The following is a 26623-nucleotide window of genomic DNA, read 5'->3' on the forward strand; positions in this document are numbered from 1 at the left end:
AAGCAAAAAACAAAAAACATGTTTTGAAAATCAGACAACAACACAAAGATTGTGTACTTAATATCTCAGGGGGGCGAATCTCAGTTGCCTCCGCGTCTGAGACCGTCAATCCGCGCATCTTATCACGTGGCTAGTTGAGTGTGTTACCGCGGAGACGTAGCGCGTGTGGAGGCTTCGCACTATTCTCCACGGCATCCACGCACAACTCGCCACACGCCCCACTGAGAGCGAGAACCACATTATAGCAACCACGAGGAGGTTACCCCATGTGACTCTACCCTCCCTAGCAACCGGGCCAATTTGGTTGCTAAGGAGATCTGGCTGGAGTCACTCAGCACACCCTGGATTCAAACTCGCGACTCCAGGTGTGATAGTCAGCGTCAGTACTCGCTGAGATACCCAGGACCCCATTAAAAAATATTCTTAGCATTTTGTTGCTATGATGGGCACAAACACAGAGGCTACAAGTTTTACTGCAGTGTTTTGTGTGCGACTCATTTGCTATCATTTAAAAAGTTTTGTATAGTTTATAAATTATTTTTACATCTGCAACTGGCCACCCTGATCTCTAGATATTGACATCAGCCACTATTCTTAACATATATCTCCAAACACTAGATTATCTGTACTGATCGTTCCGGCTTTCAAATGTTCTTGTTTCAGTAATCGATCTGTCACACACACATGATTGCAGATGGAGTACAGGACTGAATGTGTCAGTAGACTGTTTTGAATATATATGGGTCAGACACTCACATGGATCCACATCAGTGTAATTAGCCGTGTTCCTCACAATAGAGGCACAGCTAAAGGAAACGAGAATGCTTTTATTCCTGAAATGCTCTTTACTGTTGCTTCTCATTCTCCATCAGAAGATGGTTATATTTTAAATCAGTGTCAGTCTTGATTCATCACCCTGAAGGCTCTGAAAGTGGAACAAGGTAGAAATTAATTTCACGTGTGACCTCATTTTGTTTTCTTTTTTTATAGCCGGAGAGTGAGGCGTCCACGACGGCAGAAGACTGCTCCTCTGAGGTACGGCCAACTAAATGCTCTTCTAAAGACAAGAGAAATGTGTTTGGATGTACCATTTGTTTCTTTAATTCCAGATAAAGCCTAGATGAGCGGTTAAGACATTAAATGTAGTGTGTTTTTTTTTTTGTATTCTCAGGCTGAGTCAGAGCTCGTCAGTGTTGAATCTGTTTTCTACAGCTACTGTTTTGTTGTGTTAATGACTCAGGGGATGTTACTGTGCTTGTGGAGGATTTATGATGCAGCAAATCTCAGAAATTCACAAACCATCAGTGTTCGGTGTCCTCTCAAGCACTCGAGCTGAATGCAACATGTGACCTGCCAGTTGCCAGGCAGTGAAATCTAAAAAGACCTGACTGAAATTTCTAACTGGCCTCAAAGTTTCCCTCCGCTACATACTGTTGTTTCACCAGCATAATCAATAATTAAAATCGGTTGCATAGACATTAATAGCTTAAAGGAATGTTCAGAGTTCATTGCAGGTTTGACAGCATTTTTGGCATAATGTTAATTACCATTGTAACATTTTTTTTTTTTTTTGTCTAGCCCTTTATTTAAGAAGCAGAAATGTGTGTTCCAGTGAGACACTTACAATGGAAGTCAATGGGGTCAATCTGTAAACGTTAAAATACTCACTGTTTCAAGACGTAAACAATATGTGTGTCAACATGATTTTAATGTGATAAAATCAGCGATGTACCAGGGTTACGACGTCCGACGCTATGTCGTCATGGCAACGAAGTTGTAAAATTGGATATAACTTTACACAGAAACGGTTAAGCGATTTTATCACTGTTGTCACATTAGTAAGGGATAATGTACAGTCAGCCGTTTGTTATTGCAAAATAAACCCAGACAGGGTGATCAGGACCCCGACGCAAATTGCGTATTACATGGCTACTAACCAAATAAATAAACAGACATAAAATATTGATTTGCGGTGAAAATGTGTAATTATGTGAGAAGAAATAAATCGCTGAACAGCTGAAATCCACGTCCGGTTCGAGTTAGTGTTACTTTTGTAAATAATGACCGTCTGACTGCTCATTATCCAGCTTATTGCTAGGGAGGGTAGAGTCACATGGGGTAACCTCCTCGTGATCACTATAATGTGGTTCGTTCTCAGTGGGACGTGTGGTGAGTTGGGCGTGGTTGCCACGGTGGATGGCATGAAGCCTCCACACACGCTATGTCTCCATGGCAACACGCTCAACAAACCACGTGTTAAGATGCGCGGGTTGACTGTCTCAGACGCGGAGGCAACTGAGATTCGTCCTCCGTCACCCGGATTGAGGCGAATCACTACGCCACCACGAGGACTTAAAAGTACACTGGGAATTGGGCATGAGAAATTGGGAGAAAAAGGGGAAAAATACCCCCCCCCCAAAAAAAACAAGGGATGAGTCAAGATTATTATTATTATTATTATTTGGTAATCAACATTATGCCACAAATGCTGTCAATTGAATTTAACTTGTATTGAACTCGTAATATTCCTTAAATTTATTACCTGGTGGTTAAGGAGCGATTTGGCCTGAGTGATATTGCTGAAATTATATATATTCATATTTTTCAGCCTTTTTTGATAATTTTCAGTATTTATCTGCATCTTTTCACACAAACAGCCATTGTTGCCAAGTAGATTCCAGATTTCTAAAATAAGAACTAAAGCATGGAACAAACCTAGGACGAGGGATAATTAATTATTTTAATTTGTTCACCAATATAAAAATGCATAGTAATAGCAATATTTAAAGGAACAGTTCACCCAAAAATTGAAAACTCACTCATCATTTACTCACCCTCATGTCATCCCAGATGTGTATGACTTTCTTTTTTCTGCAGAACACAAATGAAGATTTTTAGAAGAATTTTCAGCTCCATACAATGCAAGTGAATGGTGACTAGAATTTGAAGCTCCAAAAAGCACATAAAGGCAGCATAAAAGTAATCCATAACACTCCAGTGGTTTAATCCATGTCTTCAGAAGTGATACGATAGCTGTGGGTGAGAAACATCAATATTTAAGTCATTTTTAAGCTGTAAATCTACACTTTCACTTTCACATTCAACCACCTACTGGTCAGGGCTGGTCGAAGATGGAGATTTATAGTAAAAAAGGACTTAAATATTGATTTGTTTCTCACCCACACCTATCATATCATTTCTGAAGACATGGATTAAACCACTGGAGTCTTACGGATTACTTTTATGATGCCTTTATGTGCTTTATGGATATTGTGAATGTTTGCTGTTTAGTCCAGCTCTAGGAGAGATTAAATTATATCCTGGGTTTTGTGTATCTTGTCAAAATGTGCCCTGTCTTTATACATATATTGTGATAAATGCACTCTTTCATACATCATGTAATGAACCGACAGGTAAATGGTTTCCACGAGAGGACAGAGAGAGAGTTGTCATCCTGTGTGATCATGGTACAGTAATCCATTTATTAAACCAGTCCACACTGGTTCAGTAATCGCTTCCTGCATTGTTCTCTCTTAAAACTACCAGATTTCTTCTAATGCACTAACATTACTCACATTTCCTCCTTTCACCTGCACTTCTGTGGCTCAGCTGGTGTGTGAATATGCTAATGTGAAGGCCATGGATGCACTTCTCATTGTAACTGCACTCACTGAATTCACACAATCAATTGTGGGGGGAAACGGGGATGCTTGGCATTTCGCTGGGTGTATATGATGTTGGTGGTGGGGTGGGTAAAGGGCATAGAAGCTGCTTATTTAACAGAGATATTTAACTGATACAGGGAATAAAAAATAGATGGAAAGAAATTTGTAAAGATTGACATGGAAGATGGAAATCTGATGCCCCTTTTCCACCAAAATTATTCAGTGGAAATATGGGTCAGTTCTGAATGAGGTGTGCTCCGACATCAGCACTATTTCGGTGGAAAAGGGGTGAGGATAGACTGTCACGATGCTCTGGTTCAGATCTGGTTCTTACTCTCGTTCTCTCCATCAGGAGGAGGATTTACAGCAGACTGAATCGCACATGGAGCCTGACCTCCAGAGCGGCGGTCCTCAGAGTCGAATACAGATCATGGAGGACGAGTTAGCTGCCAAAAACATTGCCATGGAAGAGCTGAGCCATGAACTCGAGGAGATCAGAGCTGCGTTTGGAACTGAAGGAGTGCAGCAAGTACGTGTCCTCGGCCCTCTCTTGTTTTATAAACGACTCGTTGTTTTAAAGCGCTGAGCTGTGACGAGAGTCACGATAGCTCAGCGGGTGATGCCCACACGTGTCCTCGCTATGATTAGATTGCATGGTCGAAGAGTACCTTTGTTTTCTGCATGACTCAACCTGAAACAGTATGACATTGACTCTATTAAGCTGCCAAGAAAATCAGTATCGGTCACGTTAAAGTACAGGTTAAGTAGTGTTATATTGAACTGCTGTTACAGACCTGCAGTGGTTTCTCTGTTTTGTTTTATAACCGTCTGAAATCACCATAATCAACACGCAACTGACGCTCTCTTCTGCTCTGAAAATGCAGAGCTTTCACAAATATCTGATATCTGATGCGTGATGTCAAAGGCAATGACATGACTCTTCACTTTTGTGTCCACAGCTGCAGGACTTTGAGGAAGCATTAAAACAAAGAGATGAAATTATAACGCAGCTCACGGCGAATCTGCAGCAGGCGCGAGCCGAGAAGGAGGAGGTGATGAGGGAATTTCTGGAACTGACGGAACAAAGCCAGAAACTGCAGATTCAGTTCCAACAGGTATCAGATCTGCACTACATGTCATCTGTGCTCTTGTAAGAGTCTGTACATCAGTGCTTCTCAATTGCCTTTGCTTCGGGATGCAGATTTTACATTGGATATCAAGTGGTGACGGACACCGTGCCATCACTTATCGTTGAAAAATATAATGAAACGTGATGTATTCATATTACCATGAACAACATACCGTAGATCCAACAATATGCAAGATTTAGATCGATTGATGACTGTTTCAGCAATGTTTTTAACCGATTGGCTGCTGAACAATAGAAAAATAGAGGTCTGAATGCAAGTATTTAGTTGTCTGAGAATTAATCGAATTTATTGCATAAGTATTTACTGAGAAAGCCCCTCAAATAACAAAAGTCAATTAAAAATGATTAAATAATTATAAATAAAATATATACATTATAAATTCTTTTTTTCTCCCCAATTTCTCATGCCCAATTCCCAATGCGCTCTAAGTCCTCGTGGTGGCGTAGTGACTCGCCTCAATCCGGGTGGCGGAGGACGAATCTCAGTTGCCTCCGTGTCTGAGACCGTCAATCCGCGCATCTTATCACATTGTGATAAGTTGAGCGCGTTACCGTGGAGACGTAGCGCGTGTGGAGGCTTCACGCTATTCTCCACGGCATCCACGCACAACTCACCACGCCCCCCACCGAGAGCGAGAACCACATTATAGCAACCACGAGGAGGTTACCCCATGTGCCTCTACCCTCCCTAGCAACCGAGCCAATTTGGTTGCTTAGGAGACCTGGCTGGAGTCACTCAGCACGCCCTGGATTCAAACTCGCGACTCCAGGTGTGATAGTCAGCGTCAGTACTCACTGAGATACCCAGGCCCCACAAAAATATACATTATAAATAAAATATATAACTCTGATAATTAAAGTGCATTCAATGATGACGAGTAAAGCATTGATAGGACGATGCAAAAATTGGCTTTAGAATCCAATATATTGTTTATTTCCATATCGTTGAACAAAGCCACAGAAATCCAGTCAATCAATCCAAGATCGATTTATCATAAGGGCTTTTCTGAGGACACGTCAGTGTACACTTGCGACAGACGGACGCTTTTGAAGCATCTCACATCGGTTGCATCGCATCATAAACTTACCGTTATTAGATCACTGTGTCAGGTTAAATGTAGTTTGAAACTTCACGTCTTGAGATCCCTGCGCTCAGATTTGCGCTCCATCAAGCTGTGTTTGAGTGCAAGAACGTGTTCTCACCTTGTGCTGTCTGCTGTCAGTAAGTGTGGTTTGTTCTCTGTATAAGCTGCGTGTTGCCTATACAGCCTGAGTAGTGCTTACTGCCCCCTGCTGAAAAAAGGTGGTACTTCAAGCTTGAATTGCTCCGATTGTTAGAATGTTCTAATTTTACGGGCAGGGGACATGATTAATTGCGTTAATTTTTATATTATTAATTGCACTGAATTAACTCGTTAAATCGACAGCCCTAATATACTGTATATACGTATTTAACTTTTAAAATCAAATTATTCATAGGCTAATGCTGTTTGGCTTCTATTTAGTTATTTTCCTTTTTAGTTATCATTGTGCAAAAAGGTAATAAAATAAAAATCGGTTCTGCATATCGGTAATCGGACATGCTAACATTAATGAATCGTTATCCGTAGCGGTGGTAAAAACCAATAGCATTAGTCGCCACCCACCAGTTGAGAACTGCCTGCTTTAAAAGGATAAAACAATTAAAACCACGAGCCTTATGATTTAAATAGTCTGCATCTTCATTGAATTTGACTGTATGCAGTGTAGTTGCCATTTTTTATATAAAGCGAACAAAAGCAAGGCTGTGTGGGGTAGTCAGTACAATAACTCCAAGTGTGCTGCCTTGCTGTCTAATGCCTATATATTGAAAAAGATGCTCTACGTAGACAGCAGGGGCGTCTTGATGATGCCTTAAAATGTTGTTTATCTTTGGTTAGTTGGAATATTTTTTTGTCCCGCATATTTCATATTGCATATGTAGAATCTGAGACCTCCTGTTGTTGTATATTCGATCAGTAAAGCTGATGGTCACGATCTCTCTCCAGCTGCAGGCAGGTGAGATACTGAGAAGCTCCAATATCAGTTCAACTGCTGCAGATCTTCTGCAGGCCCGTCAGCAGATAGCACTGTACCAACAACAGCTGGATGAAAAGGACGCACAGGTCAAAGGTCACCAGGACAAGACGCAGGAACGGCTTTTATTGATTTCGCAGCTTCAGGAGGGACTGCGTGAAGCTGAAAGGGTGAGTTGACATTTGAATGGCCGTACACTCTTGCCTGACAAAGTCAGTTTTAAGCAAGTCAGCCGTAGCTTCAAGCCCAGAGTTCCAGCATCATTGTGCTACCACACCTGGAGTCGCGAGTTTGAATCCAGGGCGTGCTGAGTGACTCCAGTCAGGTCTCCTAAGCAGCCAAATTGGCCCGGTTGCTAGGGAGGGTAGAGTCACATGGGGTAACCTCCTTGTGATCGCTATAATGTGGTTATCGCTCTCGGTGGGGCGCGTGGTGAGTTGAGCGTGGATGCCGCGGAGAATAACGTGAAGCCTCCACGTCTTCGCGGTAATGCGCTCAACAAGCCACATGATAAGATGCGCGGATTGATGGTCTCAGACATGGAGGCAACTGAGATTCGTCCTCCGCCACCCGGATCGAGTCACTACGCCACCACGAGGACTTAGAGCGCATTGGGAATTGGGCATTCCAAATTGGGGAGAAAATAAAAAAAACAAACACGTATCAAGTGCGTCGAAATTTAACATTTGTGTCCATGTTGGTTTCATACCTTTTTTGAAAAACATGTATAGCATTTGGACAAAAAATGATGTCAAGTAGAGGTAGACTGATATATTGGTGCCGATAGTTATCGGTAAAAATCTATACTGATAGTTGCAGTTGCTGATAGTTTTTTTTTTTCCCCCAATTGTACGATTGAAGAGTTAAATCAGCTTAATTCTACAGTACAACAGCGGCCTCTAGAGGTGAAATAAAAACAGTCACGTGGGGATTTGCTGTGTTTAAATCTTTCATCATTGACAATATTCATCCATACTTTTATCCTCATTTCAATGAATGTTTTTTAATTGTTATTGTGATGGAGCTAAGTCTCTGTCATTTCAAAATAAAAGTCCCTTGTGTGTTTTGGGCTCATTTATATTTAAAATTCCCACATTCTGCACCAAACCTTTTATTTTTATTTTTATTTTTTTCTGGTTATTATTGGGATTTTGGTTGAACAGTAAACTGCATCTGGGATTTTATTCATTTTGTGCTCTTGTAGCCTCTATATCAGCGCCTGTCATAGTAAGGAAAGACTTTAATCGAGATTAAAAAAAGATTAAAAGAGATTAATCGGTTATCGGTCTTTCCCACCACCTTAGTTATTGGTATCGGCAAAATCCTCTATCGATCGACCGCTAATGTCAAGTGGTGTAACCATCAAGTAAAACGTATAAAATACTTTCCTTGCTTAATCAACGTAATTGAACATTCTTGTGAATTCAAACATGTTTTTCATGATAAATAGAATGAACGAATTGTGCCTTTTCATAAAAATGTAAAAATATCGGATATTTTTTTTAAACGTAGTCTAGAGGGTCTAACATGGTTCTCTCTGTTTTATTTTTATTTATTTATTTTTTTTGGCTACCTGCACGTTGGTTACACCACCTTGATTAAATTATTACTTTATATTGCATAACAGCTGTATATAACATAATAGCTCATGCATGATTAGTTGTGTAAGCGGTTGTAAAGATGTTTGCATTGTCCCTACTTCTGGGTGGGTATTCGTTCATCTCTGTTGTCTCAAATACATACTGTTTCAAATAAAGCCATATGTTTCTCTGTCTTCAGATGCGCACACATGCTGAAGAATCATTTGCTCAGACTTTACAAGAAAAAGACCTGCAGAACACTGAACAACAGCGTCTGATCTCCGAGCACCTTCAGTCTTTATCTCAACTCCAGGGTCAACTTCTGAACTCCTCACAACAACTGGAGGAAGTGAACAAACATCTGACTGTGAAGACCCAAGAGCTGGAGAACTGTGAAAAGGAACTCTCCGTTTCCAGACAGAAAGAGCGAATGTCATCTGGAGAAATCTTACAGCTCATGAAGACCGTGGAAGACCTTCAGCAACGCTGCCACCAGGGCAGCCAATCAGAGGGCGAGACGCTGCAGAGACTGGAAGAGGACTGGACGCGCAGGATGGACCAGTTACGAGCCGAACTGGATGAAATGTACGGACAGCAGATCGTTCAGATGAAACGGGAACTTCGGGTCCAACACGCGGCGGAAGTAGATCAAATCAAGGAGGAGCATTCTGCAGATGTGGAGAAGATCGTTCAACAGCATCGATCAGAGTTGGAAAGGTTCAAAGGTCAACTCTCTCAGAGCACCGGAGGGGTCAACGTTCTTAACGTGAAGCTCATCGAGCTGCAGAACAAGCTGCAGGAGTCGCAGGTGTTACGAGAGAAAGCGGAGCAGGAACTGACGCGGATGAGCGCAGAAAAACTCAATCTAGTGAACCAGGTTGAACGTTTGCATAGGGAGCTGACGTACACAAGAGCGGAAGTGGAAATAAGATCCAAGAGTCCAGAGAAAATCCAGACGGAGATGCAACTCCTGCGTGACGCGATTAGCGACCTGCAGACGCAGCTGGACGCCGCGCAGAAGGCCAACGGCGACCTCGAGGCCAAACACGAATCCGATATCACGAACTACAAAATCAAACTGGACATGCTGGAGCGCGAAAAGGACGCTGTGCTGGACCGAATGGCCGAATCGCAGGAAGCAGAGCTGGAAAGGTTGAGGACGCAACTTCTTTTCAGCCACGAAGAGGAGCTGTCGAGACTCCGAGAAGACCTTCAACGGGAAAGCCAGCTGAACGTCGAGAACTTGCGAAACGAGATCGCCGTGAGAAACCGCGAGGCCGTGGAACTCCTTCAGACGGATTTCGAGAACAAGTTGAGGTCCGTTGAGAGCGAAAGGGTGGTGTTGGCGACGGAGAGAGTCTCGCTGCTTCAGGAGATTGTGGTGCTGAAAAACGATCTGAATCAGGTGCTGGAAAGCTCACGAGCTGAGGAACTGGTCGCACAGCTGAAGGTATTGCAGGCAGAAGTCGAAGACCTCAGACGGAGAGAGAGTGAAAGAGTGAGAATAAAAAACGACAACTGGGAGAGCGAAAGCAAAGACTTGGAGTGTGAAAATCCAGGGAGGGACGAACTGACATCCTTAAAACGAGATTGTGAAATTCTCCATCAGAAAGTCGAGCATCTCTCGATAGAAAACGAGCAAAAGCACGAACAATTGATGGACCTTCAAGATGAGATCGAAAAACAGAAAAACACCTTTTCTTTCGCTGAGAAGAACTTCGAAGTGAACTACCAGGAGCTTAAGGACGAGTATACGTGCCTGGCCAACGCCAAAGTTCAACTTGAGGAGCGTTTGATCAAAGAAACGATGGAGTACGAGGCGAAACTCCGTGATCTTCATGCCGAGCTGCAAACGAGATCCCCGAGGGACAAAACAGACGATGAAGAGGTGGATGGGAAGATGCAGATCGAAAAAGACACGACTGAGCTGATGGAAAAACTGGAAGCGGCCGAGAAAGAGAAGAAGAACTTGGCGGAGAGGCTCTCGGAGACGGTCGTTCGAGTGACGCTGATGGAAGACAAGCTGAAGATGGTGAAGAGAGAAAGAGACGAGACTGTTGTGAGAAATAAAGAGCTGGAATCTCAACGACAAACCCTCAATCAGCCTGTCGAGGACTGTGTTGTCGCTGGCGGTTCGTGCTCTGTAGAAACATATGACATGCACATCAAATCTTTGAAAGAGGAAATAATGATGCTTCAATCGTCTCTGCTGTGTGCTGAACAAGAGCTCCGCTCTTATCAGGAGAGCTTCATTGCCTTGACACAAGAAAACAACACGCTAAAGGAGAGTCTGTCCTCGTGCGGGGGGATGTACGGAGACCCCTCCCCTCAGATGCCAGCGGGGGAAGAGAGAGAGACACCTCGGAGTACTACAGCAAGCCACACAGCAGCTTATGAGGATCCGCTTACAGCGCCGGACAGCAGGCGCAGACACCCGCAGCAGGTAAGCTGCATGCTACTGTATCATTTCCCTGCTAATGTGTGAAAATGTGATGATTTGTGTTTGAAAGCAACAGCTAAATGACCAGTGTTGTTCATATCAGAACTCCTAATGCAACAGTTGGTATTTATCTGCATTGCTCTGCATGAAATGCACTTTGTTGGGAAAGCATACCTGTGGTTTGCTGTAGATTATTTTTAAAAGCTCTCTCAGGAGAAGCCAGAGATGATGTTCTGGAATAATGCGTGCATTCAGCGCGCAGCACTGCAGATGAAAACTGTGGGAGGAATTGATGTGCATTGAGGGCTGCTGTCGGCACTTTACGTGTGAGAAGGAACGAGAGGTTATTCAGAGATGGACAGGGACGGAGGAGGAGAAAGAGAAACCGAGATGAGCTTTATTATGTGTGTTTAACCTGATCACGACAACACTAATAGACAATGGGTGAATACAGACGGCATTAAAACAGATCATATTCTACACTTCAGCATTACATTTTTTTTTATCCTAAAGTCCACTTATAGGGGTGGAAAAAGGGTCTCAAAATCTCATAAACGTGTGAGTAATATTTTGCACCAATTATAATTAATAAATAAAAATAAATGAAGCCTAGTGTTAGAACCATTTAAGATTTTTTTTTTTTTTTTTTTTAATTGGCATTAGTCAAATTCATTCTCTATTTATTTATTTATTTATTTATTTATTTATATTTTACATTTTCTGTGCTGATTTTGGCGAAAATGCCCCTGAATTAAAAATATAAGGGCACAAAATGCCCCCATAATTAATTCTGTTTAGACCTAATTATACATATTATTGCACAAAGTGTAAGTTGATGGTGATTTCGTTTTTTTGGTAAGAGGTAAAATTTCTCATTATAGTTATTCATTTCATTCAGTGAGAATTCAGGTTAGTCGTTTGATTAAATTTAAGTATTTGACATGAAAGGATGACACCCTATTATAGATATAAAATCAAACCTAGGAGCAAATATCACCCCTTAATGGATAAGTTAATTTCTGACCCTGTCTGCTGATACTGATAGTTTGCTGGTTCTGCTTTTGTTTTGTTTTTTTATGCCACCTTGTGTCAAAACACTGGTAATTAATTTCTAGAGTAGGATTATTCAATACGCATCTGATCGTGGTTCACATTTTAATGCCCAATTAAGTGAATTTTAAGCGAATATACTGTATAAATGCCATGAACGGTGTGTCTGTGTGTCATTCAGTTGAACTCTGAGTCTGAGTGTCACTGAGCCGCACCGCCGGGCTCAATCTTGAAGAGCGCGTGAAGCGCACTGATGCCTGCGTTGTCAGCAGAGGCTCACGCCAAACTCCTGCGAAATTATAGAAACAAACAAGTTTGCAAAGTGCTCCATTTTCACTTTAAACGATTGTGCAATGGCAAATGTTCCCGGTTCATGCACGCTGTGTTAATGACACACAATGATGCAGAAGAGGAGACGCACGCTTACTCTGTTTTTGTGGAGTGATAAAATTATGAAATGAAATCTCAAAGCTTTTACTTCATGACAAATAAGGGCTCGTGGGTTTAATCAGAGCATTAAAATCATGTGTAAATGTGGGGGTCTGGGTATCTCAGAGAGTATTGACGCTGACTATCACACCTGGAGTCACGAGTTCGAATCCAGGGTGTGCTGAGTGACTCCAGCCAGGTCTCCTAAGCAACCAAATTGGCCCGGTTGCTAGGGAGGGTAGAGTCACATGGGGTAACCTCCTCGTGGTCACTATAATGTGGTTCTCGCTCTTGGTGGGGCGTGTGGTGAGTTGTGCGTGGATGCCGCAGAGAATAGTGTGAAGCCTCCTCACGCGCTACGTCTCCGCGGTAACGTGCTCAACAAGCCATGTGATAAGATGCGCGGATTGACGGTCTCAGACGCGGAGGCAACTGAGATTCATCCTCCGCCTCCCGGATTGAGGCGAGTCACTACGCCACCATGAGGACTTAGAGCACATTGGGAATTGGGCATGAGAAATTGGGGAGAAAAAGGGGAAAAAATTCCCCCCCTCCCCCAAAATAAAAAATTACAATAAAAAATTTTTTTTGGTAAAAGTGAAGAAATTAGGACAGAAATGTTTTACTATTGCATAAGATAATAAAAAAATAATATCAATATAATAAATAACTAAAGCTGACCAAGAAGAGAGATATGTCAATTATTTAGAAATATCATTCAGTTTTTAAAGCCTTAAAAGGAAATCATAATGTATTCCTACTGTATTATTTGATGTATATATTTGAAGTTAAATATGTAAAAATGACTTCTGCACACATGCAGAAAAAAGCATACCCTAAAAATGTCAATTTATATCGCAATTAATCGTCATAATCGCAATTAATCGTCATAATCACAATTAATCGTCAACCAAATTCCATAATCATGACAGCCCTATTCTAGAGCTGTCAAAATTAACGTTAACGCATGTGATTAAAACAAAGTTTAACGTGTTAATTTTTCTTATTTGCTATTAACGCATTTACCGTTAATAAAGCATTGTGGAGGATGAGAGTTTAAGAAATGTAATGCTTGTTGAAATGAATACTCAACCTGTGGCGAATAGTACTTTCAATTAATCAACTTCCCACTTAGACTTAATGTTACTTGATTTGGTGCTATTTTATTGCGTTTCTATCTTTATACTCTGGAAGGCTTTCTATGGAAAATGTTAATTTAGCATTATATTGTTACATGTTGTTTTCTTCCCTATAAGGGAAATAAATTCATTTTGAGAAGAAAAGAAGTATATGTACTAGGGCTGGGCGATATGGCTTCAGAAATTATATTTCTATATTTTTCAGCAAATTGACGATATTCGATATATATCTATAATTACGTTTTTTTTACATTGAAATTTGTCTTTATTTTATGGTTTATTTTTTTAATCAGAGGAAACATCATTTCATCTAAACAGCCATTGTAGGCAAGTAGAATTAATATTTCAAAGGTATTAAATTAAAATATATTTAAAAATGATGAAGGCATGTTTGAACCGCTGTCAAACTCTCCTTTACAGTTCTGTATTTGTAGATTTGTATTATAACTTTCTAGTTGTTACTAATGTTTGGAATTGCACGAATGCTTGAACCTGCAGTACTTCACAATGCAGGTGAACTGCGCTAAAAACATAAGCCCATGAGCCCCGCCACCCCTGCGTGTGCAAAGATCAGTGCGTCGCCGGTTCATTCGGAAATCCATGTTTATCTGTCTTTAATCGCAACCTTTGGCAGTTAAATAATCACATATGATCATATCTCCATTTTGATGTTTTTTGATTAATTAAACAGACCTGAATGATCGTGAAATGACTCTACTGATGCACTCTATGAAACTTAATGGCCAAATAAAAGGCTCATTAAAATCATCACGATATTCACGATATTGTTGAATTTTATATCGTCAGCAAAATCATCGCGATTATATCGTAGGTATTCGATATATCGCCCAGCCCTAATATGTAGGTCAGATTTCAGCACTTTCAAAATCTGTGATTAATCGCAATTAACTGTGGAAAAACTATGCGATTAATCGCGATTTAACTGTGAAAAACTATGCGATTAATCGCGATTAACTGTGGAAAAACTATGCGATTAATCGCGATTTAACTGTGAAAAACTATGCGATTAATCGCAATTAAAATTGATTAAAACTGACAGCACTATTAATTACACAACTTTATTATGACAAATGACACGTTATTAAAGCACATTAACTGAATTCTGAATAGCCTCTTTTCAGGCTCACAGTAGCTTGGTCAGATTTCTTCTTTTTTTATGTTTTTAAAAAACTATTACTCCGATGTCTGTTCTGATGTCTTTTGATAATTGCTTTTAATCGACTGGTACGATGAATGGCTGATACATCAGTGCATCACTAGATTTAATCGTGTTATATAATGCGTTAAGTGGATCTGAGAGTAGTATACTCGAACGGCCGATTTATGCTTACTTGGCGAATAGGCTTTGCTTATCGTCATAAAATTTAGGTGAACTAAACACAGACGTTTTCGATCTGCTAAGGTGTTTGTTCGGTGATATTTCAGTGAGGCAACGTTTATCGTTTTGCTGTCAGACAGGGAGAATTTCCTGGCCCCCCATTTGACTCACCCATAGCAGAAACGCAGGCTTCATTTGCCATAGGTGCTTTAGTTTGTCAGGAGGATAAATTAAATTGGGCTTTATTGGTAGCTGGAAGCATCATCAAATTACCCAAAATATTAACAAACAAACAAGGGTTGGGAGATGTGTCGAGCTTTGTCAATGTCAGATGTTCAATCTGCAGAGCATTCTGTATAATCGGTATTGGGCGTGTTTGTGTATCTGTTTGTGTGTGTTTTGTAGGTGAAGACAGGAAACACTCCGGCCGATGGGGACGCTGTCAGACATGACATGATGCAGCTACAGGACATGGACGGCTCTGAGCATGTAAATATCTGTCTGTCTGTCTCTGATGCATGATCAAACCTGTAACACTAAGGCCACGTCCTCAATAATAGGATTTCCATTAAAAGACGCACTATTTTAGCAACGTTTACGCCTCTCATCCACACTAGAATGCCGTTTTACTCCACCGAAAATGGAGCGTTTCGAAAACACTCTTCATAACCACAAACTTGGAAAGCAAAAGTATCTTCACTGTGTGTGTGTGTGTGTGTGTGTGTGTGTGTGTGTGTGTGTGTGTGTGTGACAGTGAGTCTGTGGGTGATTGCAGCTTTTAGGTGAATTTGCTGTGACATTTACCACAAACCTGCTGTTAAATGTTTGGCGTTATTACCTGTGAATAAATGAGATTGCTCTTTATATTCTGTCTCATTCTCCATGTTCCTGTGATGCTTATTAAAATTATTCATTCTGCTCGTTGAATCAGGACAGAGCTGGACCGTCTCTGCTTTTGTGTCTCATATTAAAGAGACACTCACAGTCTTATAATATGGTAAACCACAAGTGTGCATGTGCGTGTTTGATCAGCTCAAATGAGGGTTTTGTTTAGGATAAAAACTCACCGGATGTCCAGACAGAAACCTCATACTGCTTAATAAAGACAAAAAGGGCAGTGGGATATGTTGAATATTTTTATTATGATTATGTTTGTCTATATAAAATGAAGCAAGATTGTGCTGATTTTAATGCACCTTCAGTTTCACCACTAAGTTTATGAAAGACCTCATCGTTTGGCCAGTCTTGCACCCTTTTGATGTCGTGATTAATGTTTAAAGCTCAGTGGCAAAAGTGCGTAGCCCTAAAGTTCAATTACTGCTGTTAATATATGTAATGTAATTACTATATATTACCATATTAGGAAATCTGAGTGTCTTATCAAGAACCCTTGGCACTGTGTGTCTGTAGGATGAGTGTCGGCTGCAGATGGAGGCGCAGCGCATCAGTCTCTCTCAGATTCACGCTGCTCAACTAGAGCTGCTCAGAGAGAGCCTGTTTGTGCAGACACAGGAGCTGCTGCGCAGCCAAGAGGAGGAGCTGCGGGACGCACATGCTGATGAGCTGCAGCATTTGCAGGAGGAGTTGAAGAGAGAGCAGCAGGGGGTCAGGGGTCAGCACACAGGTCAGTGGGATGTGTGGGAGGTCACATCAAAGGAGTCTGAATGTTTCATATGTATTATGAAGAGTCCCATCGACACGAGAAATTTATTTTGAAACTGCTTATACTCTTACGCTCTGCTTTTAAGAGTACACTTTTGCCAGTTTTTAAACAAAACGTTCAATATTTAGTTGAAATCAGTCCACAGAACATTTGACTGAAGTGTTCATCTGGCTTTTGATGAGTTCATATCAGCCTGTTCTCTACTGGACCTCAGCGGTGTCTCTCTCCTCTGTGAATGTCCTCTGATGTTTTATGTAAATCTCAGAGCTCAGTTTAAAGCATGCTTTGAACATGCTGCATCTATTACCGTAGTGTATGAAATGTGAAGTCCAACAGACTGAATCTTGAATCTTCTGTTCCTGATTCAAATCAGATTATGAATCATTAATCTTCTTTTTCTGACTGAAATCAGATCAGATTCTGAATCATGAATCTTCTTTTTCTGACTGAAATCAGATCAGATTCTGAATCATGAATCTTCTTTTTCTTACTGAAATCAGATCAGATTCTGAATCACAGATCTTGTCTTTGACTGAAATCAGATCCAATTCTGAATCATGAATCTTCTGTCTTTGACTGAAATCAGATCAGATTCTGAATCATGAATCTTCTGTATTTGACTGAAATCAGATCCGATTCTGAATCATGAATCTTCTGTCTTTGAAATCAGATCAGATTCTGAATCATGAATCTTCTGTCTTTGACTGAAATCAGATCAGATTCTGAATCATGAATCTTCTGTCTTTGAAATCAGATCAGATTCTGACTCATGAATCTTCTGTTTCAGACTGAAATCAGATCTGATTCTGAATCATGAATCTTCTGTCTTTGAAATCAGATCAGATTTTGAATCACGAATCTTCTGTCTTTGAAATCAGATCAGATTCTGAATCATGAATCTTCTGTTTCTGACTGAAATCAGATCCGATTCTGAATCATGAATCTTCTGTCTTTGACTGAAATCAGATCAGATTCTGAATCATGAATCTTCTGTCTTTGAAATCAGATCAGATTCTGACTCATGAATCTTCTGTTTCAGACTGAAATCAGATCCGATTCTGAATCATGAATCTTCTGTCTTTGAAATCAGATCAGATTTTGAATCATGAATCTTCTGTCTTTGAAATCAGATCAGATTCTGAATCATGAATCTTCTGTTTCTGACTGAAATCAGATCCGATTCTGAATCATGAATCTTCTGTCTTTGAAATCAGATCAGATTTTGAATCATGAATCTTCTGTCTTTGAAATCAGATCAGATTCTGAATCATGAATCTTCTGTCTTTGAAATCAGATCAGATTTTGAATCATGAATCTTCTGTCTTTGAAATCAGATCAGATTCTGATCATGAATCTTCTGTCTTTGACTGAAATCAGATCCGTTTCTGAATCATGAATCTTCTGTCTTTGAAATCAGATCCGATTCTGAATCATGAATCTTCTGTCTTTGAAATCAGATCCGATTCTGAATCATGAATCTTCTGTCTTTGAAATCAGATCAGATTCTGAATCATGAATCTTCTGTTTCTGACTGAAATCAGATCAGATTCTGACTCATGAATCTTCTGTTTCTGACTGAAATCAGATCCGATTCTAAATCATGAATCTTCTGTTTCTGACTGAAATCAGATCAGATTCTGAATCATGAATCTTCTGTCCCTGACTGAAATCAGATCAGATTCTGAATCATGAATCTTCTGTCCCTGACTGAAATCAGATCAGATTCTGAATCATGAATCTTCTGTCTTTGACTGAAATCAGATCCGATTCTGAATCATGAATCTTCTGTCTTTGACTGAAATCAGATCCGATTCTGAATCATGAATCTTCTGTCTTTGACTGAAATCAGATCCGATTCTGAATCATGAATCTTCTGTCCCTGACTGAAATCAGATCAGATTCTGACTCATGAATCTTCTGTCTTTGACTGAAATCAGATCCGATTCTGAATCATGAATCTTCTGTCTTTGACTGAAATCAGATCCGATTCTGAATCATGAATCTTCTGTCCCTGACTGAAATCAGATCCGATTCTGAATCATGAATCTTCTGTCTTTGACTGAAATCAGATCCGATTCTGAATCATGAATCTTCTGTCTTTGACTGAAATCAGATCCGATTCTGAATCATGAATCTTCTGTCTTTGACTGAAATCAGATCCGATTCTGAATCATGAATCTTCTGTCCCTGACTGAAATCAGATCAGATTCTGAATCATGAATCTTCTGTCTTTGACTGAAATCAGATCCGATTCTGAATCATGAATCTTCTGTCTTTGACTGAAATCAGATCCGATTCTGAATCATGAATCTTCTGTCTTTGACTGAAATCAGATCCGATTCTGAATCATGAATCTTCTGTCCCTGACTGAAATCAGATCAGATTCTGACTCATGAATCTTCTGTCCCTGACTGAAATCAGATCAGATTCTGACTCATGAATCTTCTGTCTTTGACTGAAATCAGATCCGATTCTGAATCATGAATCTTCTGTCTTTGACTGAAATCAGATCCGATTCTGAATCATGAATCTTCTGTTTCTGACTGAAATCAGATCCGATTCTGAATCATGAATCTTCTGTTTCTGACTGAAATCAGATCAGATTCTGAATCATGAATCTTCTGTCTTTGAAATCAAATCAGATTCTGAATCATGAATCTTCTGTATTTGACTGAAATCAAATCAGATTCTGAATCATGAATCTTCTGTCTTTGACTGAAATCAGATCAGATTCTGACTCCTGAATCTTCTGTCTTTGACTGAAATCAGATCAGATTCTGAATCATGAATCTTCTGTCTTTGACTGAAATCAGATCAGATTCTGACTCCTGAATCTTCTGTCTTTGACTGAAATCAGATCAGATTCTGACTCATGAATCTTCTGTCTTTGACTGAAATCAGATCAGATTCTGAATCATGAATCTTCTGTCTTTGAAATCAGATCAGATTCTGAATCATGAATCTTCTGTCCCTGACTGAAATTAAATCAGATTTTGACTCCTGAATCTTCTGTCTATGAAATCAGATCAGATTTTGACTCCTGAATCTTCTGTCCCTGACTGAAATTAAATCAGATTTTGAATCATGAATATTCTGTCCCTGACTGAAATCAGATCAGATTCTGACTCATGAATCTTCTGTCTTTGAAATCAGATCAGATTCTGAATCATGAATCTTCTGTCTTTGAAATCAGATCAGATTCTGAATCATGAATCTTCTGTCTTTGACTGAAATCAGATCAGATTCTGAATCATGAATCTTCTGTCCCTGACTGAAATCAGATCCGATTCTGAATCATGAATCTTCTGTCTTTGAAATCAGATCAGATTCTGAATCATGAATCTTCTGTCCCTGACTGAAATCAGATCAGATTCTGATTTATGAATCTTCTGTCTTTGACTGAAATCAGATCAGATTCTGACTCATGAATCTTCTGTCTTTGAAATCAGATCAGATTCTGAATCATGAATCTTCTGTCTTTGAAATCAGATCAGATTCTGAATCATGAATCTTCTGTCTTTGACTGAAATCAGATCAGATTCTGAATCATGAATCTTCTGTCCCTGACTGAAATCAGATCCGATTCTGAATCATGAATCTTCTGTCTTTGAAATCAGATCAGATTCTGAATCATGAATCTTCTGTCCCTGACTGAAATCAGATCCGATTCTAAATCATGAATCTTCTGTCTTTGACTGAAATCAGATCAGATTCTGAATCATGAATCTTCTGTCCCTGACTGAAATCAGATCCGATTCTGACTCATGAATCTTATGTCCGTACAGAGCTGAAAGAGTCATCTGTCCAGCAGTTGAAGTCAGAGTTTCAGGAGCGTTCAGCTCATCTGGAGGAGAGTCACAGGCGGGAGATTGAGCATCTGAAGATCTACTATCAACAGCAGATGGAGGAGAAACAGGAGCGTTTCACAGCTGAGATTCTCCTGCTGCAGCAGAAACTCCAGGAGCTCACAGGAGCAGAAGAACTCTTCAGGTACCAGATCTTCATAATAGCAGTTCCAGACACAGTATCCAGGCAATAAAACAGCAAATAAAATCAGGGCTCTACAGTGCGACCGATTCAGTCGCGTATGCGAGTGACAATTACTGCATGCGGCCGTGGAGAATTAGTCGCACTGGTGCGCCCAAATGACATTTGACACTTTAACTTATGAACGTGAATAGTACCATCAGAATAAATACTCACATATGCATATAACATTATATGCAAAATACTTTTAAAAAGTGTTTTTATACTAGTTATTTTTGCAACAAAACTGCTGTTTTCTCACTCTAATATTGCTGAGACAGACGAGGCTGAATCCAGCTCCTTATTCGCGGAAGCGTGTACTGGCGCGCTCTCTATTCTTCTCTTTCTCCCTCACCACGCACGCACAGACTGAGAGAATCAGTAAGATCTCTTAAACCATCCAGAGCAAAGAGTATATTTGGTATGATAATGCTTAAAGAGCTTACGTCAACACTAATCAATCCTATTACAAGAGCGCTGTTGACTTCAAGAAGGCTTTTAACGCTGTTAATCATAATATTCTCATGTCTAAGTTATCTAGATTCAATGCTTCTTCAGACACACTTAATTGGATGGAATCATATTTGTTAAATCAATCTCAGTATGTCCCGAGTACAGAATTATCAATCAGCTGTACTCCGGATGTCCACCGGTGTTCCACAAGGATCTGTACTGGGTCCATTGCTATTTATATTATATATAAATGGTTTTCCATCTGTATGTCCTGATACCTACATCCAAGTGTATGTGTATTTATATACATGGTAGCAGCATGATTTAAGTTGCTAATGAACTCACAAACTCCATGGTTCATGTAGCAGCATGGTTAAAGCAATGCTAAATGGATTTTGGCGTATTTAGTCCATATTTCTATTAACACTAAATCATCTATTTTTCATTTTAACGTTTTGCATGTCTTGTATGAGACTCTGTGTTGCATGCATTAAACAGTACCTGATGATGTAGTACAAGGGTGTATTGAATGATGTTTTCATTAACATTAATATTATTTTTTTCCTTTTTTTATCGTTTTGCATGCTTATAAAATAATCTCAATAACATTGTAGTTTCAATCTTATATTTTGTTTGTATTCTGTTTTTATGGGTGACTCTGTAACATCTGTCCAAGGACTACAGATGGAAAATATCCTTTTGGCTAACTCATTTACAGCATTGTTTATTAATGTGCACTGTCCCTGTTAAATCAACCAGAAAATAAAAAATAAGACTTAAAACGTGCCGCTTGTGCATAAGATTCTGAAAACATAGATAAACGGTGCAATGATCTAAGGCGCATGTTTTACATAGAAAAATAATTGCACAACAGCATGCACGAATGCAAAAACAGGCATTTTGAATTAAGAGTGTGAGGTATTTTATGTGAGCGCCATAAGATCAATACATCATGTCCAGAATGTGGAACTGAATTGGAAGTTAATATGTTGGTTATTGCAGCGCTTTTCCTGCAAATGTAGTGATATTGATTTGGTGTTTGGTGCTTTATATGTGCTAAATGTGCTTCCTCATTTGAAACAACTGCAGCTCAGTCATGGTTTTCGTGCTAGCCGCCAACAAAACCACTCGCGTTCATTCGCTCTGCTCCAGAGGCTGTTTAGCAGAGACGGGACACTTCTATTAAAATTAATGGGAGAAATTGGAACGCTCAGCCAAGGAGATCTGAGCGCCCAAAGGGCAACGGATATAGAAAGGAAGTCCCGCCTTACAGGTTAAAGAGCCAGTCACCTTTTAGATACAGACATTGCCTGTCAATCAACTCTTTGATCGTAATCTTGACCAACCGTTTCTGAGATTTCGTTCTTTCCCCATTCAAGTAGATAGGAGCTGTACTGTCATGACTGGAAATATCCTCCTGAGAGCGTCCCAAAGATGACCGACAGTGGACTGACTTGCTCCTAGTGCTTTGAGCTCCGAGCGTGCGTGACATAAGCAGTTAACAGTTTTTAACTGTTAATTAAAGTCTGACATTAATCTACAACTGTGCTCCTAAAATATTTATTTTAGGAGCACGAGCGCGCCTAAACAAAAACGTTAGCGTCGAGCCCTGAACATCTCCGTTACTCTGAGATTTTGTTGAGTTAATATCATCTTAACTCTTGTGCGTCAATAAAAATAAAAAAAAAGTTACTCAGTGGTCCTTAGAGGACAAAAATGTCTGCGTCATAAAACTGCCATAATAATATTAAATATTAATATTGTAATTTTTTTTTAACCAACATCAGTCCTGATCATAACTACCAAATATTAATTCATTTTCAGAATTTTAACCCTTTAAATGCCAGTTTGTTTACGTAATGCCACTGTAGTTTTTTACACACACACATTTCTCAATACACACATACACAACACACCCTGACATCCATACCAACACACACCCACACACACACAATTTTATCTGCATCATTTATTCAATTGGCCTGCAGTGCTCTATAATACAGCAAACATAAAATAGGGGAAAAGCTTGTATTTGCTCCATAGGTTAAACATGAGAAAAATGGCGCCATCTGGTGGAAAATATTAAAAATGTAAACTTTAAATATTAACCTTAGTACAAAGCTTCTCACACTGTTTTACTCTTTCATGTGGACGATATCTGATACAAAGCTGTAAAAACAAATGCAGACAAACATTTGTATAGCTGTGAGTGACCATCTCTTCTGTACTATTGGAGCGTGTTATTTCTGTAGCTGTTTCATAAATGATAGATGTTGTGTTTAAACTCACTGTATCCCAGAGTTGCTGTCAGACACATCAGATATATCTCATATATCACTTCAAAGAGTTCAGTTGTCTTGCTCAGCTGAGAGAAATACAAACACTTCTCCTTTGACATGCAATGAATGGCTGGAATCTGAGAGATTGGACACTGGAGCTGTACTGCCCTCTACTGGATATAACAACATGTGTTTTCTCCTGCACATATTCCAGTTCAGTCACTTTTACTGGGCTAGTCACATCAAGCTATCACACACCCATAACACGTGCAGGAATGGTCAAAGCATGTTGTCATTTTGCGAATAAACTGTTTCATCTCCTTGAATGCGCATTTTAACTTATGTGAAACTCTAGAAAATCCACCTCCTTTTCAGTGCTGTTAATGGTTATTGAACGATAACGATGTGGACGAAAAGCATATTAAAATACTCTGACAGTGTTTGAATCTACACCACGAAATACACAGCTTGTCAAGTGTAGTCCGATTCCCAAATGAATGCCTCTAATGAGCCAGTTTATTTGAATCAGTAGCGTAAAGCATATGCGCATCAAATTTAGTCCGATTCCTGAACAAGCGAGTCGTATAAACTGGTTCTTTTGAATCTATAGTGTGAATCATACAGCACTACCAGTGTGATCTGATTCCTGAAAGAATGACTCTAATGATTCGGTTCTTTTGAATCTATAGCGCGAAACATACAGCACTACCAGTGTGATCTGATTCCCGAATTAATAAATCTATTGAGTTGGTTCTTTTGAATCTATAGTGTGAATCATACAGCACTACCAGTGTGATCTGATTCCCGAATGAGTGACTCTAATGAGTCGGATCTTTTGAATCTATTGCGCGAAACATACAGTGTGATCTGATTCCTGAAAGAATGACTCTAATGATTCGGTTCTTTTGAATCTATAGCACGAAACATACAGCACTACCAGTGTGATCTGATTCCCAAATGAGTGACTCTAATGAGTCGGTTCTTTTGAATCTATAGTGCGAAACATACAGCGCTACCAGTGTGATCTGATTCCCGAATTAATGACTCTAATGAGTCGGTTCTTTTGAATCTATAGTGTGAATCATACAACACTACCAGTGTGATCTGATTCCCAAATGAGTGACTCTGATGAGTCGGTTCTTTTGAATCTATAGTGTGAATCATACAGCACTACCAGTGTGATCTGATTCCCGAATGAGTGACTCTAATGAGTCGGTTCTTTTGAATCTATGGTGTGAATCATACAGCACTACCAGTGTGATCTGATTCCCGAATGAGTGACTCTAATGAGTCGGTTCTTTTGAATCTATAGTGTGAATCATACAGCACTACCAGTGTGATCTGATTCCCAAATGAGTGACTCTAATGAGTCGGTTCTTTTGAATCTATAGTGTGAATCATACAGCACTACCAGTGTGATCTGATTCCCGAATGAGTGACTCTAATGAGTCGGTTCTTTTGAATCTATAGCGCGAAACATACAGTGTGATCTGATTCCTGAAAGACTGACTCTAGTGAGTCGGTTCTTTTGAATCTGTAGTGTGAATCATACAGCACTACCAGTGTGATCTGATTCCTGAAAGAATGACTCTAATGAGTCGGTTCTTTTGAATCTATAGTGTGAATCATACAGCACTACCAGTGTGATCTGATTCCCGAATGAATAACTCTAATGAGTCGGTTCTTTTGAATCTATATTGTGAATTATACAGCACTACCAGTGTGATCTGATTCCTGAATGAATGACTCTAATGAGTCGGTTCTTTTGAATCTATAGCACGAAACATACAGTGTGATCTGATTCCTGAAAGAATGACTCTAGTGAGTCGGTTCTTTTGAATCTGTAGTGTGAATCATACAGCACAACCAGTGTGATCTGATTCCTGAAAGAATGACTCTAATGAGTCGGTTCTTTTGAATCTATAGTGTGAATCATACAGCACTACCAGTGTGATCTGATTCCCGAATGAATGACTCTAATGAGTCGGTTCTTTTGAATCTATAGTGTGAATCATACAGCACTACCAGTGTGATCTGATTCCCGAATGAATGACTCTAATGAGTCGGTTCTTTTGAATCTATAGCACGAAACATACAGTGTGATCTGATTCCTGAATGAATGACTCTAATGAGTCGGTTCTTTTGAATCTATAGCACGAAACATACAGCGCTACCAGTGTGATCTGATTCCCGAATGAATGACTCTAATGATTCGGTTCTTTTGAATCTATAGCACGAAACATACAGCGCTACCAGTGTGATCTGATTCCCGAATGAGTGACTCTAATGAGTCGGTTCTTTTGAATCTATAGCGCGAAACATACAGCGCTACCAGTGTGATCTGATTCCCGAATGAGTGACTCTAATGAGTCGGTTCTTTTGAATCTATAGCGCGAAACATACAGCGCTACCAGTGTGATCTGAGTCCCAAATGAGTGACTCTAATGAGTCGGTTCTTTTGAATCTACTGCATAAAACATAAAGTGTTTATTACCACAAAAATTGTCAGTTGAGCTTAACTTGAACGAATGAACTTGAACCCTAAATATTTATAGTTTTTACTTATTGAATATTTAGTATTTATTCATTTATTTTTAGACATGATTTCTGCTGTGATGTCAAAGGTCATACTAGGAGATCAAAATAGGTTAATTACATGTAAACAAGGCAAATCAATCAGTAAATAATTTTCTAATCCATAATACTAATTTATTTTTATCAAAACATTTAAATGCTTTAATGATGCACTTGATGACATTTATATGTGTTTTCTGTGGATTCTCTCTGGTTTATGAGGTCAGTGTTTGTGTCTGTGTGTGCGGTGACCTGCATCATGATGTGACGTTCACTCACTCTGTGTTTGTTTGTTTCAGTGTACGGAGCGTCTGTCAGAGCCGGGCGAGAGACGAGCAGCCTGAACACGTGCAGGTTGGTTTTACCTCTGTGATTTATTGTTACATTGTCTTTAGCTTTTAAGGCACTTCATTCTGTTTAAATAGAGAGATTCGCTGCAACTCTGAGCCCGTGGCTACGAGCCGCCCTTCATCGCATGCAAGTGATGTTACGCAGAATTAACAATGTATTGTTTTGTTAAATCCAATGTAATTGTAACTTTTTACCATAATTTTTTTTCTGCTGCATTCTTTCATTCTTTACTTACAAAGAATCTCCTGATTTCTGCGAGGAGATAAAAAGAGTGATGTCTGAATATTCAGAGAGAGAATCTGTGTCTGGATGTGATTTTACAGACTGAATGAGATTCTGAGAGAAACCAGAGCTCAATTAATGTCACACTGACAACAGAGAGACGTGATGCTGTGTGTGTCTCTCTCTCTCTCACGCTCACACACACACA

General features: G+C 39.7%; 1 protein-coding gene and 1 long non-coding RNA gene across 9 annotated transcripts in view; one reads left to right on the plus strand and one right to left on the minus strand.

The window, feature by feature from the left end:
* The window catches only part of LOC127421244 (uncharacterized), a 69700-nt gene extending 64077 nt beyond the window's left edge, over window positions 1-5623 (minus strand). The window contains exon 1 of the long non-coding RNA XR_007893968.1: window positions 5538-5623. This is a non-coding gene — a long non-coding RNA (uncharacterized LOC127421244). The remainder of the gene's footprint in view (window positions 1-5537) is intronic.
* Window positions 1-26623, plus strand: part of akap9 (A kinase (PRKA) anchor protein 9) — a 121681-nt gene that overhangs the window by 18259 nt on the left and 76799 nt on the right. For 5 of the 8 annotated variants that reach the window (XM_051664056.1, XM_051664060.1, XM_051664057.1 and 2 more), the window contains exons 3-13: window positions 991-1035; window positions 1172-1186; window positions 3414-3467; window positions 4018-4194; window positions 4625-4780; window positions 6843-7040; window positions 8650-10893; window positions 15253-15336; window positions 16258-16471; window positions 20296-20500; window positions 26142-26196. In XM_051664056.1, coding sequence (XP_051520016.1) covers window positions 991-1035; window positions 1172-1186; window positions 3414-3467; window positions 4018-4194; window positions 4625-4780; window positions 6843-7040; window positions 8650-10893; window positions 15253-15336; window positions 16258-16471; window positions 20296-20500; window positions 26142-26196 — 3447 coding nt within the window. Of the gene's footprint in view, window positions 1-990; window positions 1036-1171; window positions 1187-2914; window positions 2933-3413; window positions 3468-4017; window positions 4195-4624; window positions 4781-6842; window positions 7041-8649; window positions 10894-15252; window positions 15337-16257; window positions 16472-20295; window positions 20501-26141; window positions 26197-26623 lie in introns of those variants that run through there. The other 3 variants (XM_051664058.1, XM_051664063.1, XM_051664061.1) reach the window with 3 other exon arrangements.

Source organism: Myxocyprinus asiaticus, chromosome 30, assembly GCF_019703515.2.
Source record: "Myxocyprinus asiaticus isolate MX2 ecotype Aquarium Trade chromosome 30, UBuf_Myxa_2, whole genome shotgun sequence".
Taxonomy (NCBI): Eukaryota; Metazoa; Chordata; class Actinopteri; order Cypriniformes; family Catostomidae; genus Myxocyprinus; species Myxocyprinus asiaticus.